This window comes from Pocillopora damicornis, chromosome 6 (assembly GCF_964200805.1).
Source record: "Pocillopora damicornis chromosome 6, jaPocDami1.2, whole genome shotgun sequence".
Taxonomy (NCBI): Eukaryota; Metazoa; Cnidaria; class Anthozoa; order Scleractinia; family Pocilloporidae; genus Pocillopora; species Pocillopora damicornis.
The window spans coordinates 2,984,172-2,998,398 of record NC_142675.1 but is presented as its reverse complement, the minus strand read 5'-3'; the positions used below and the strand labels follow the sequence as shown (position 1 = coordinate 2,998,398).

General features: G+C 37.1%; 2 protein-coding genes and 1 long non-coding RNA gene across 6 annotated transcripts in view; 1 reads left to right on the top strand and 2 right to left on the bottom strand.

The window, feature by feature from the left end:
• The window catches only part of LOC149043458 (uncharacterized), a 44,391-nt gene extending 42,572 nt beyond the window's left edge, over window positions 1-1,819 (top strand). Inside the window, exon 2 of the long non-coding RNA XR_016187881.1 lies at window positions 1,719-1,819. This is a non-coding gene — a long non-coding RNA (uncharacterized LOC149043458). The remainder of the gene's footprint in view (window positions 1-1,718) is intronic.
• The window catches only part of LOC113677728 (uncharacterized), a 49,197-nt gene extending 43,523 nt beyond the window's left edge, over window positions 1-5,674 (bottom strand). The window contains exons 1-6 of one of the 4 annotated variants that reach the window (XM_089210210.1): window positions 5,177-5,374; window positions 4,182-4,244; window positions 3,982-4,052; window positions 2,504-2,563; window positions 986-1,035; window positions 687-887 (exon numbers count right to left, since the gene is read on the bottom strand). In XM_089210210.1, the coding sequence (XP_089066336.1) occupies window positions 788-887; window positions 986-1,035; window positions 2,504-2,563; window positions 3,982-4,052; window positions 4,182-4,244; window positions 5,177-5,339 (507 nt within the window). In that variant the 5' untranslated portion in view covers window positions 5,340-5,374 and the 3' untranslated portion in view covers window positions 687-787. Of the gene's footprint in view, window positions 1-686; window positions 888-985; window positions 1,036-1,948; window positions 2,111-2,503; window positions 2,564-3,981; window positions 4,053-4,181; window positions 4,245-5,176 lie in introns of those variants that run through there. The other 3 variants (XM_089210212.1, XM_089210211.1, XM_089210213.1) reach the window with 3 other exon arrangements.
• Window positions 5,675-6,666: 992 nt separating this feature from the next.
• Window positions 6,667-13,941, bottom strand: LOC113677727 (BAG family molecular chaperone regulator 1). Its single transcript, XM_089210209.1, has 7 exons — window positions 13,780-13,941; window positions 13,566-13,694; window positions 12,908-12,990; window positions 11,935-12,048; window positions 10,897-11,004; window positions 7,589-7,651; window positions 6,667-7,303 (listed from the first exon to the last, which is right to left on the bottom strand). The coding sequence occupies exons 1-7, from the start codon at window positions 13,829-13,831 to the stop codon at window positions 7,241-7,243; spliced, it is 612 nt and encodes a 203-aa protein (XP_089066335.1). The 5' UTR covers window positions 13,832-13,941; the 3' UTR covers window positions 6,667-7,240.
• Between the last annotated feature and the right edge of the window lie 286 nt (window positions 13,942-14,227).

Here is a 14,227-nt window from a genome sequence, read left to right as displayed (position 1 = left end):
TGTCGGCTCTGCCATTTTCGTGTTTGAAACTCTCCCTTTGGAAATTTACGCTGTTCGTTTTAATGCATTTAAATGCGTTGTGGTCCACGGTTTTCCTCGTTCAGTTGCATTGGATTCTACCGCGCTGCACACATAGTAATCTCTCCGCCAGTGTGCCACGCACAACTGGAAAGACGCACCAAACCACGCCTTAACTATGGTGGGAAAGATGTGGCCGCAAATGAAGCCTAAATTACAATAATCCCACGCTCGAAAGCTATCGCAAAGTTGCCAGATATCTCCAATAAGTAACAAGTTGACGATCACAGGGAAATGTGTGTGTCTCATGATAAAAGTAATAACGAGCAATTTCAGAATTAATTTCAAGAAGAAAATATTGTGAAAGGAACATCTCGGCAGTTTTTTCTAATTTAAGGGTAATGCGACCACCAAAATGGGCTTCTAACAAGATGATTTTAATTCCGAAACAAAATACTGAGCGATGTATACAAAAAGTGAATTTTGGACTTAGCTTAATATCGTGGCAGAGTTTGAAGGAAACCTATTTTTCAAGCCAAAATTCAGTGGACGTCCATTTTTAAAGGGACTGTGAACTAATATAAGCAACAGCTCCTTGCAATAGAGAAGATGAACGTTATGGACTAAAGCTCTCTCTTCAATTAATGTAGAATTTTAAACCAACACTCTACAATGGAAATAACACTTTATTTACATTTCTTACAGTCATGTACAGAGGCAAGATTTTTCCTTTTACAAGAAATAAGCATAACTTTTAGAAATTTAATTTCTACTCTGGTTTTATAATTTCCTTCTGTTTAAGACTATCCTCAAACTTATCAATTTCTGCCATGGCTTCCACGGCTTCGTCATCTTCTTCACTGGACTCTCTATAAATATATACCAAAATTTGAAAGAAATGGCATCAAGACTACACAGTAAAAAAGAAAAAAAAAACAGGAAAAAACAAAGAGAGTTTCCCACTTACGAGATGTTGAAGACATATTCTTTGGGCTGACGATGTGAGATTGCTTCTTTCTGCTCAGGGGGAAATTAAAAGTAAAGCATCTATCATTATTTATCACGGGGAGGGGGTGTAGAGAGAAAGAATGAAGGGGGGATCACATGGTTTTCAGGGTAACAGGGGGGAGAAACAGTCATTACTAACAAGGTACAAAGGGGGGGGCTACAGAAAATTGCCTGCCAATGGAGGGGATCATTAAAATACTTCAAAGCTTTGAAGGGGGAGGCACAAGGTTAATTTCAGTGTGATACAACAAAAATCCTCCCACCCCCTCCCTAGAAAATATAAATAGTGACTGGTCCCAAACATGACAAAGCCTGCATGGATGGCAGTACACACACACACACTCAAAAAAAAAATAACTGGATATTAGCAGTGGACAATCCGTGGGGTGGCTCTTCCTGTCCACTTTTGTCAGGTTGAGTTGGAATTTAGAATGTTGGTTTTTTGCTGAGGGAGGAAAACTGGAGGACCCACAGAAAACCCCTTGGAGCAAGGATGAGAGCTAATAACAAACTCAATCAACATGTGACACCAGGTCCAGGATTTGAACCCAGTTCACAGTGGTGGGAGGGGTGGGAGGGAAGCACTCTCACCACTGCACCCTCTGCTTCCACAATTAAAGCCTAAAAATTTTTAATTAAGCTTCAAAAATTGCTTTTCATTTCCATGAGAAAACCAAAGGTCTGTGTTTCAGGTAATATAGCATTGAATTGCAACCAGCTCCCTTCTTTAATTTCTTGAATCATGATTGATGCTCAAAATCATAATATTTTGAAATTTCAGCCTGGTTCCAGCTACGAATGGGTCTCTATTCTTTCCTTGCACCCACCCCACACTTTTGCCTTCTATTCTTTCCTTGCACCCACCCCACCCCCCCCCCCCTCATTTGCCTTCTCACTAAAGGGAGTTCAGGTGGGAAGGAAGAGATCATAACATTGCATCTTTTTATGGTCAGGTCAACCTCTCAAGGTTGCAATTCTGATTACTGAGCTATTCTGCAATTCATCTGGTACAAACTTAGCTGGCATCCCCACAAAAGTCCTCCCCAAGTAATCTGCTCCCATGAGTGACTAAGACAGAATTCCTCTTTCAAATATCAATATCAAGCAGACAAGTGATGAGAATAAAGAAAAATACCAATTAGGGGATTATGGATTGATCCAATACCAAATTCTCCAAACTAACATCACAAGAACTGTATGGCAGACAGTAAGGAGAATTACTAACAAGATCTTGGGAGTTCACGGATTCTCAATCAGTCCTCCATCTTAAACTCATTACACCCTAACATCAATTTTAATATTCTCCATACTCTTCTCTAAAAATTTCTTAAGGTGCTGACAAGGAGAATTTGCTTAACAATCAGAAGCTTCTTTTCCTCTTTTCTCTTGGCCTTGATTTGTGATTCAGGGTGATATTGTAAGAAGAAATTAGATGCTATTTGCTTTGCACATCCAATGGCAAAAAGGGTCACCTCACCTTTAATCTCTCCACCTTTCTTTTGGCCAGCGTTTGTTGAGCTTCTTCTCTAAATGAAGTCTGCAAGATGCAAAGACACTTCAAAATTAAAATCAGTTTAGACATGACCTGCTAAATCTACTAGCTAACTTTCATACTGTTACCATGGGATGTTTGTCTATAATACAACATAAACGTATTAGGCAATTACATGACTGCAATACAACCTGGTTAGCCTGTGGTTAGCTATAATCCTGATATTGCCACACCTAAGGATCTTATCTGACCAAACTGGACTATTTGTATTGGTAAAATCATGATTTTGAATGCAATTTGGTGTTACTAAGCATGAGTAAATTTTTCAAAGACAATAGAATTGCACACATCCATAAGGCAAGTACAATTCATAGTCTTTGAAATATTTACTAGAAAAGTGTTTACTAGTGCTTACTATACCATATCATTGTTACTTGTTAATAATTTACATGAAAAATGCATCACAGAAAGTGAAGATGGATGAAATTTTGGCAGCGCCCATGTGCTATTTGTACTTTGCACTTGTGTTACAACTTTTCATTCATGTTACAACTTTGCACTTGTGTTACATGAAAAATGCGTGTAATTTTTTCATGTTTGTTATTAGTGAATTAATTATCTATATCTAGATCAAGACAGAGCAAAACTCAAGTCTGGGACTTTATAACATGACATGGGCTACCCAAGCAAGGTGCCAAGGTGTGTAAAGGTCAGCATATGGGGGCGAGGGGAGTAGACAGAGAGCATTAGGCAATCGGCAAGAGTAATGAGGAGTACCAGCAAGGGGGAAACTATTCCTCATAGATGCACCCAGAGTGAAGATGAACCAGACAAAAACTTAAGTCACTTTTGCTCTATATTCGAGTGTCATCAACATACATCTTTGATTCACAAACTACATCTGACATGTGTATTCCAACACCTGTACTGCCATTTACATACAAATACAATTTTTGAGATAATAATGTACATGAAAAAATTATGTGCTTCTGATTGGCTTAAAACTAGTGCATTCTGATGTAACACAAGTACAAAGTTGTAACATGAGTGCAAATTATATCATTAATAAGTAGTAAATAAATGTAATTTTCCTTACATTTTGGTACACTTAAGTCTTTTAAATATTTTAAGGACTGCAAATTGCACTGGCTCTATGAGATTGTGCAATTTTGTTGTCTTTGAAAAATTTACTTGTGCTTATTAATATCAAATTTGCACTTGGAATCATGTCATCACCAATACAAAACAGCTGTAAACCAAGCAGCCAGGGCCCAAAACAATGAAGATAAATCATCAAGATTTCAACTTTCCAAAAAAACACAGGAAACAACACAACAAGTAGCAGGCCACACAGATCTAACACACCCAACAGTTTAAGGTAAATTGTGGAAGTTATAGTATTTGTCAACAAAATTATCTATCTAAGCTGTAAAATACTACCACAATTGCAAAAATCATCTCACTATTTTTTGCACATAGTCGGCTTGTTCCTGTTCTTTCCTTTTCTGAGCATCCTCCAAATATGTTGTGAGTCCTAAAGACATGATGATTAACTTATTCAACTTAGAAAGTTCAAGAGAAGGTTTTTTTTTTTAATTTAAGTCTGAGAATTTAGATCCTCAACTGACAAAAGAAGTTATGAGTTAAGCTGAAATTCACTTACTTGGATCATTTTCCATTTCAAGTGTAGTTGTGTGTGTCTGATAGATACCAACTAATCTCTTGCCTGCAAAGGGATCAATTCAAATTTCCATAACCTAACATTAGGTTGAAGTTGAACCCACTTCCAAGAAGTGATCAGCACGTAACTTCCCCCTATAATTTCCATACATCATCCAGCAAACAGGTTATGAGAATACTCAAACTTATCAGGTAGAAGATATCTTGATCCAACACCAAATTCTCATGACTAATTTACAGGGAACAGGAGAGAATTAACAACCAGATCTTAGGAGTTAAAGGGTTAAGTGAATAAAGTGTAATAGAACAAAACATCAACGAAAAACTAACAGAAGTATCCCAAAAAGCATTCAAAGTAACCCAGTGAATGTGCGTAAAAAGCTGCCGTAACGATACATTTTCAGTAGTTGATTGAGAAAAGCACGAATACAATACAAACTAACAACTGTAAAAAATCGTTGCACAGGTGAGACCGTTCTAAAAAGATGAGAAAAGATCAGAAATGCAGGATATTTGTATAGTACCAACAGTTGTTTACAGTAAATGGTTTGAACTCGCGGGTAACATGTAATAGTGTAGTTTGATCGTCCGGGTAAGTGTAGTTATACAGTTTCGGATGAAGATCATTCGACTGACAGCAACCTTTCACTTGACCCTGATTATGACTTCCGCTCAGGTTGTCGAAACGTCAGTGACCATTACTGACAACAGTCCTTCTCAGACTCAGGACTACACTCACCCGGACGATCAAAATACACTATTAACAGTTGTTTAGTTAATTAGGCCTTATCCTTCAGCACTTTTGTCAAATACTCGCTTGGCAGATGAATGCCATCGTCTCGATTGCAAGCGTTTATTTCCCGTGCTTCTAGAAAGCGGCAGGGCCGCCAATTTGCAATTGAGCGTAATACAAGATCTTTTACGAGAGGTAAGCTGTTTAATTCCAGACTGATGTTTTAAAACAGTGTTTTAACGAACCGTCTCCAACTTGAGGAGCTGTTTTTAGGCGGTAGTTTATTCCACTGACGGCTAATGTAGACTTCTGTTCCGGAGGAGGGTCTATACACTTCCAGAAAGCCTTTGCCTTCTCGATAGTTTCTGCAGAACTTCCTGAAAAAGACACTGTTGACACGTCCGCCATGTTTTTGTTTTCGTTTCCAGGGGTGCACGGTAACAAGGTTTTCTTTGCACAGGCTACCCACACTGCTTATGCACACCTTCCCTTACATCTACGATTTCCTGTTATGTGCAGTGTTTAGGATCACTTCACTTACTCAGCGTATTGAAAAAAAAAAAAGACTACGTAATTAAAAATTAGATCTTAGATGTTTTCCTAGTTTTGTCTAAAATTACCTAGTTTGTCAATCTATCATACAGTTTACAACTTTCCAAACCCATGCAAGATTAACAGATAGCATGATGAACTTGTTTTGATGAACAACTGTAGGGTAAAAGTAGGTTTCGTCACATCTTTTCCTTGAGATTTGTCAATTGCTTAGAAAGGAAAAAGCAACAATCACAGGAAGTTGATTTCTTTAACACTTTTCCCTGATCATTCTATTATTGTATTGTATTGTATCATTCTATCAGTTCTTTATCAACCCTGCAGCCTTAATCAAATTTTGATCAAACATTAACCTTGTAAAATTAATCAAATATTAACTAATCAGACACAAATTAACCCTGTAACCTTAATCAAACATTAAGGCTGCAAGAATGGAGGAAATGATCACCAACTTAAGAAGTTTTTGATTATTAAACAAATTCTCCTTCTCAGCACCTTAGAAAATGCATAGAGAACATTATTGAGAAAACACATACTGATGTTAGGATGTAGAAGGTAAATTTTTGCAAACTGTTGTCAGCTAGAATCTACAAGAGATTGTTACATAAGGGGAAGACTAACAACAGCACTAGTGATCAGGTACTGGATCCTGGCATGGTAACATATAATTAATCTACCTCATATGATATTCAATTCTCCGTTGATGGGAATCCTGCCAAGATCCCGGTAAGGTCCCATAAGGGGCCCTTTCAGCAGATCTGATGGGATTCCCATACAATGAGAGATGGAATTTCATGTGAAGTACTTTATTAAAGAAAGTCTGGAAAAATGCAAAAGGAAACCGAATGGAAAGAAAAAGGGAGTGGAAACATAAGAAGAAGGTTAAACACTGATGTAAGATGCCAAAATAAAAAAAGGAGGAATTTAAGACTGATGCAAGTCACTGCAAAAAAAAAAATGCTCATCTCTCTTGTGAGGTGCAGGAGCAATATGTGATCATTTGTGGAATTTGTCTACACTTGAGGCTGTGGAATCTTAATGGAAACTTGTTTTGTTAGTTATCACACAAGAGAGATAAAAGAGGGGGTTTCCACATACCCTCCTACTGTGGATCAATATTTGCGGGGTAAAAAGATTTAATAAATGCCCAACCTTCAAACCAGTGAACACTGATTACTCATAATAAGCAGAGACAAGAGGATTTTGAAGCCCTCTATATTTGTTCCTGTACAGTTTTCTTTTCCTAAGCATATTTACAAACAAAGTGGATTGCTTATACAAACAGGCCTACGTAAAGAGTTTAAAAGCTGACATTTTGAGCAGCAGCCCTTTGTTAAAGCATAGCCCTTTGCCAATCACTCAGACAAAGGGCTAATACTACAAAACATCAGCTTTGAAACTCTTTATAATACTAAATTACCCTGTTTTACTCTTCCACAGATGTAGCACCACAGTTTCTTTAGAAACTCACCCCCTTTATCTACTTGTACAAACAGATGATAGAAATGCATTTCTCTTGATGATAATAATGGTATAAATACAGACAATCTTAGAAATATTTACTATCTTATTAAATAATTTCTGTGACAGGCCCTTTGGTAGTGAAGGTGAGTAAGAAACTGGTAAGCTACAAACAGCTGTTGGGGTTGTCAGGGAAACTGCCACAGCCCATGCTGTTCTTCGCACACAGTCTCCTTCTCTCATTTTCACTGACCATGAGAATGACACAAACTAAAATTATTTCTCCTATTTTCTGTCTAAGAATTCTTCTTAAGAGATTCTATCCTGCTTGATATTCCATCACTCTTGTCCAATAACACCTGAAAGAGAACATTATAAAGGTAAAGGAATCCACCCTTAATTGGCAACTGGGCAGAGTTTGAACTTGCCATAATAAATGCAATACCTGTCTGCTTCACATACTACTGAATATTAATTGAATGATCCTGACCAATCAAATTGTTCATAGTAAATTCAGTGTATGATAAATTGCATTATACAATATTACATATTGCATTGCAAGCAATAACTCAAATTTGTGACCTCAAAAGTGGAAAAAATTGCTATCAAATGTTATGTTATACTGAAGTTATTTTCAGACTTACCTGAATTCGTTGAACAAGAGATTTCTTTTTTGCCTTGGCTTGTTGCAGGCTGGAATCTATGAGCTGATTTAAACAGCAAAAGTAAAATTCAAATCTCAGAAAGCTTCAAAAGCTACACACAGATGAGTTCATTGATAGTGGAACACTTCAAATGGGTGGATAATTTATCCCAATTCATCATTTCAAGAGGTTAAAAATGATTTGTCATTTCTGTTCATGGCATAACTGCTCTATCTGATGAAAGTGAAATGTGATCATCGCAGTAAATTTTCCAATTTAAGCAATTGGAAAGAAGAAGCCTGAAAAAAATCAGGGCTTCAACGGGATTCGAACCCGTGACCTCCGCGATACCAGTGCGATGCTCTACCAACTGAGCTATGAAGCCACACATTGGGAGCGAGGTCAATTTATTGAGTTCATATCTTCCCGTGCAGTGAAATCATGTGAAGTTTATATGAAATAATTCATATTTTTTACTGCGGTTGTAGATGAAAGTGAAATGTGATCATCGCAGTAAATTTTCCAATTTAAGCAATTGGAAAGAAGAAGCCTGAAAAAAATCAGGGCAGAACTCAGAATCCCGTTGAAGCCCTGATTTTTTTCAGGCTTCTTCTTTCCAATTGCTTAAATTGGAAAATTTACTGCGATGATCACATTTCACTTTCATCTACAACCGCAGTACAAAATATGAATTATTTCATATAAACTTCACATTCTACCTGATGTTACATGAAAAAAGTTTATCAGTGAACAATACTTTAATCCCTGAATAGTCTTCCCTTCAGAGTGCCTCTGGTGTCACATGGGTAGAGTAAAAAGCAAAATTAACCCTTTAAGCTCTGAGGGTGATTAACATTTCACTTCTCCTTACAATATCACCCCTGAATCAAACAGTAAGGTTGAGAGAATTAAAAAAAGTACCACGAACTACAGAGAGCTTCTTTAGTCAGGGTGATCATTTCTATTATTGTTTTTTTAGAGGGCACGGTAACGAATCTTGCAATCTGATTGGTTCTCTACCCGGTCAGTATTTTCCTATCTCTGCCCACGGGCCACGGTAACGCTTTCGTGAGTCGCCGAGTACATCCCAACTTTCGTTGTCATTTTTCATAAATACACCTCGTTTTCCGGCTGGGCAGTATTTTTAAGCAAACACGTCGGTCACTACCTCAAGCCGATAAATAACTTATGAATCCTCTCTTTTCTCACTATCAAATCACTTTGGTTGACAAAAAAATATTGGTTTCAGAATGAATTTGTATAAACAATAGTGTCATTACGTTGGTTGACAAGCGGCCTAAAAACCGTCTGCAATTAATTTTAATCGTTCACAAAAAGTATCCAGAAAGTTGAAACGTGAGGTATTTGGTTACAGTTAAACTGAACGATGGAACTTTCATTCATTTAATATCTGAATTTTCTCGAGCAATTTGTTCATAGTGAAAGAGCGAGCGAAGTTTTAATTTAAGTTCTACAACAAATATACGCTCCTGGTGAGTCTTTCCAATTCCGTTCAATTTGGACATTTGTACCTTAAATTGCACAACAGAAATTGAAGGACTTTTTTGAGAAAAGGCCGCATTACATTCCCTTGTGTCTCGTTGGAGTGTGCCGTTCGAATTTAGTTTTTGTGAAGGAAAGATCAGAGTTAAACACGCCATTACAGCAAACAAACGAGCAAACTCTCACAACTTCAAAATAAAAAAGTTGAATTTACTCACAATTACTTTCCTCGCCGTTTACTTAATGAACAGAGGTAAATCTTCGTACATGAATGAATGGTCGATGAGAGTGAATAATACTTTCCGTTAGATCATTAACTGATTTTGAAGAAAACATTGTCGTGACAGTCCTTGCCAAACTAGTTCTGTTTGTTTTCAAATGTTCCTACGCTTTTTTTTTTCTTGCGCGCTCTCTAATTGACAGGTGTCAGATTGTGGCAGATACTTGTAAAAGTAATGTTTCAAAGTTTTTTTGGAAGCCTTTTAAATCACCTTTATCGTTACGGAAATGAAAATGTTTCGCTGAGGCATCTCTCTTAAATTTGCATCACCTCTATTTTAACTACCATTTACCCACTCAAAAATTGTTCAGTTTATGGAAGATCTTGCCGTATTTACGTCTATAAATCATTTGGGTTCTTTCGGAAAGAATTTCGTCAAGTTTAAAAACAATAAATATGTTATTTACCGGCTAAGGGTCGGTCCGTATGGTGAAAAACTGTGACCTCGGTCTTGAAAATGCTGCCCTCGGCCTACGGCCTCGGGCAGTATTTTCAAGACCTCGGTCACAGTTTTTCACCATACGGACCTCCCAGCCGGCAAATAACATATATTTATTCTCATGGCCTCAATGTGTCATACAGGGTGATGTTTAAGGAGAAATTAGATGCTAATCATTCTAGTCAATGGTAGAGGTAAACCATGCTTAGGACCAGAGCAAGCAAGTATGAGACATAAGTTAAGTGACATTTATTATTCCTTTCCTGAAATGGGCAATGTCAGTTTTTTGAAAGTGACCTTTAATTAGTAAAACTGGCTGTATTGTACCACTGTCACCTGGGTTCCACCAAAGGGACAACTAAGTTTTAGTGAATAACTGGTGGTGGCATCAAGTGGAATGGTGTTACCAGGCCACAGAGTTAAATGTTCCATATATTGGTCATTTTTTCTTGATTTTGAACATAATGTTGCATTAGTTTAGGTAATAAAATGATTTTGGGTGCAATTTGGTGTTAATAAGCACTAGTAAATTTTTCAAAGACAAAAAAATTGCACTGGTCTGAAGAGCAAGTACAATTTGTACTCTTTGAAAAATTTACAAGACAGTGCTTATTACACAAAATTGCAAGAGACATCATGTTATTTCTTGTCAATAATGAACATGGAAAAACATCACTGAAAGTCTAGACAAATAGAAATTTGTGCTTATGACACAAAATTGCAAGAGAAATCATGGTATTTCTTGTCAGTAATGAACATGGAAAAAGATCACTGAAAGTCTAGACAAATGGAATTTTGAAAGCCTACATGGTGCTATTTGTAATTTGCACCCGTGTTACAACTTTGCACCCATGTTACATGAGAATACTCTTGTTTTCAGCCAATCAGAAGCTTGTAATTTTTACATGTACATATTTGAACACTGTAATAATTTAGTGCAAGTTTTCTACATGCCTTCATGAAGGATTTTGGATTAAAAGTTTTGATTTTACATCATTAGTTACTGATTGCCACAACAACTGTGCTCTTCACTTCTGAGGGTTAAAATGATAGAGTTGCTTGGGATTTATATTGTTGGCTACTAACCAAGGAGTCCAAACTCTCAAGAGTTTTCATGAAGTCCTCAGTTATTCCCTGTATTTTCCTTGTCAGCTTATCCAGGGTCTGGTTGACTAGTTCAGTTTGAAGAAATCCCTGTTGAGAGAAAAGCATGATGTGTAAGATATTTGAATGATGATACATCTATTTATTACTTTCAAATATTCCCTGACTAATCCGGTGGACCTGAAGATGTGGAAGCTTAGCATGCTTTAGACTCTAGAGACTAAGGCTCTGGTAAAATTTCCAAATGGTGTCGCTTGTATTTTTCCTTAGATCTATTGATAAATTCTCCACATTGTTTGCCATAATATTTTCATAATTTCAGCTTGGAGAATTTAGTAAATACAGATTTATATATTCTCTGGCTGGTAATTATTTTTCCTTCTTCCAACTGTATTACAGAGAATGTGTTACTTAGGGGAGTAGCAACACCCATGATCACTCTTTGTTATGGCAACCAGATGCTACCAATGATGGTGATAGGACTGAGTGGAGTCCATTTAGGTCTGTAACCATACGAGTGATTAACAAAATCAGACAACCATGAAGCAGGAGTCTGATGTATTAATTGCATGTACAATTACAGATAGAATTGGATGACACAAAGTCCTGTTACCACTTAATCAAAACTACGACAAAATTTGAGAGAGAAATTAGACATCAGTTGTACATTTTCATAAAAAAAACAAAACAAAACAACAATTAACTTGGCGAAATGTGAGACAACATTCTGCACACATGACGTGTTCTGTCCTCTTACACAGGCATGACATATTCACCGTCCCTTTAACTGTCCTATTACACTACCCAATTACAAGCATGACGCATACACTGTCCTATTAGTGCTCAAATCAAGCTGGTAATAACCAATCGCTTTTGAGAATTTTGTTATAGTTTTGATTACTAGTGGTATGGACCAATCAACTTGTGTGAAGGACAATCTTGTTGACTAGCAAACTAACCAATTATTATTCAAATTCCACATTGAAGTCATCTTTTAAAAAAGTAAATCAATTATATAACCTTTTCTACTCCTTGGAGTTCTTCCACATTCTCAGTTAGTCTTTTCTCTATGTCATCAGTCTTCTTTTCAGCAGCTAATACAGCTTTCATATTCTCTTCTTCTAAAGGATTAAACTTCACAAAGGAAAAAAAAATTAATCATTTTCAGTGTATGCTGAAGGCAATCAACTTCTCCCAGAGTGTCCTACTAATAAAGGGTTCCTACCCTTTTCCAGAAACAAATTTCAAGGACGTTTCTAGGACTCAGATTGATTCTTCCAGGGCTTCAATTTCACCATACCCTTTCATTCCCAACATTCGTAAATCAATTCTCCTTGCCATCTGAAAACATTTTTTTGTAAATCCTTAAAATTTTATAGCTTGATTTGAGAAAATTTCCAGGACTTTCCATTCCTGTAGTCTTTTTCCAGGACTTTCCAGTCCTGGAAAGTGACAAAATAAAATTCCACAACTTTCCAGGTCTACAGGATACATATGAACCCTGCTAGATGAGTGCATTTAAATTGGGTGTCAGTTGTAAAACCAAACCCTAAGTATTTAAAATGGCAAATCAGAGTTCAGGATAATATCACAAGAAGGTAGTAAGGATTCAGAGTAAAACATGCAAACTATCTGCGACACAGGAAAATTGCTTCATTTGCGAGAACAAAATTGCTTCCTTGAAGCTGAAGAGTAAGATCCTTCAAATCAACACTCCTCAAGTATCCCAGGCCTAGATCCTCTGGTCTGAATTCTCTATTCTTAAATTCTCAAAAGTTTTGAGGATTGATGATCTAGTTTGGAGTTGGAACTGTCAGCTTACATATAAGCAGTACAGTAACTAAGTCACAATGACTTTTCATTTTGTATTGAATTTGGCACAAGTGTTTAACAAAAAACTCACAACGAAATGCAGCAACATCAAAGCAATCACAGATTATTAATTTTTTAGACACCCAAATGAAAATTACTTCAGTATCCAAACTAGACTGACCTTTTTGCCGATTAACATAACTTTACTTCCATTCTTCACTCTCAGAGATTTTAGTGATTGACTGAGATCTGTCAATGACTGCCCTAAAACAAAGAAACATAACTCAAACATTTTTCATAGTATAAAGTTTTAACCCTTGACACCATAATATCAGTAAGCATATTCTCTATACTGTTCTCTATACATTTCCGAAGGTGCTGACAAGGAGAATTTGTTTAAAAATCCAGAGTTTCTTAAGTTGGTGATTATTTGTTTTATTCCTGTGACCTGGATGTTTGATTCAGGGTGATGTTGTGAGGAGAAATTAGATGTTAGTCACTCAAAACGGTCAAAGAGTTAAGAAATGAGCTAAGTAGTCCGTTACTTTCAGCTCTCATTGTGCAGGGCCGTATAGCTTTCAACTACCTGATTCACACTATGTTATTCGAAACAGTGCCCTCTATTTGGCACGAACGTAAGCATATAGTGGACATTAGATTTGAAAATTGAGTGATATCCTCGGATATCCTCCGATCTTAGTGTAGGGAATATTCGGTCACGTAATGTGTTTAGACATTATCGTGCGTGAGCAAAAATATTTGTTGGGATGGATCATATGCAAGAATAATCCACCGTATAGTGACTGGGCGCAATTCAGCTTCTCTTCAACGCCACTCACCTTTAAAAATGAGCCTCTGTGATCCTCTAGGTACATCGGTGAGTCGAGCTGCAAGGTTTGCTAAATCTTCAACTGTGGGTCCGTCATTGCTGCTATCAGCCTGTAACTCAACCGGGTATTTATTTGACCCTGAAAAAAAACCAATAACGCTTATAGCTGATTCATTACCGAATTTTCCACTGGAATAACTGCATTAGGTGTTTGTTTTCATTACCATGGACCAGTGTGAACTTCAAGAAATCTTCATGCACTGCTCCGTCTGCCATGTTGAAATTCTTTGCGAATTACGCAGAATCACCACGTTTTCCGCTGGTTTGTGACGTGTCACCGCGGGCTACTAGTTTTCTTTTTTTTTTTTTGTTTTGTTTATACGACCCTGGAAAGACAAGTGATAGAAAAAGAGAAGCAAAGTCTTTTCCCAGCATAACCTAGAGCGAGATTAAAAGGGATTCAAGTCCGATTCAAAGGGGACGGGGGGGGGGGGGGGGGAAGAGGGGCGGTGGGGAATCGCACAGCGATACCTGTGGGAACCCGGAAGGAACTATTCCTGATATGGATTTTCGTGGAAGTTAAGATTCTATTTTTACTGTCGTAACATTTCTCGTGGCAAACGAAAATGCAATGGGAAGCTAATTCAAGCGGTTTGAAAACGCGATGATAGG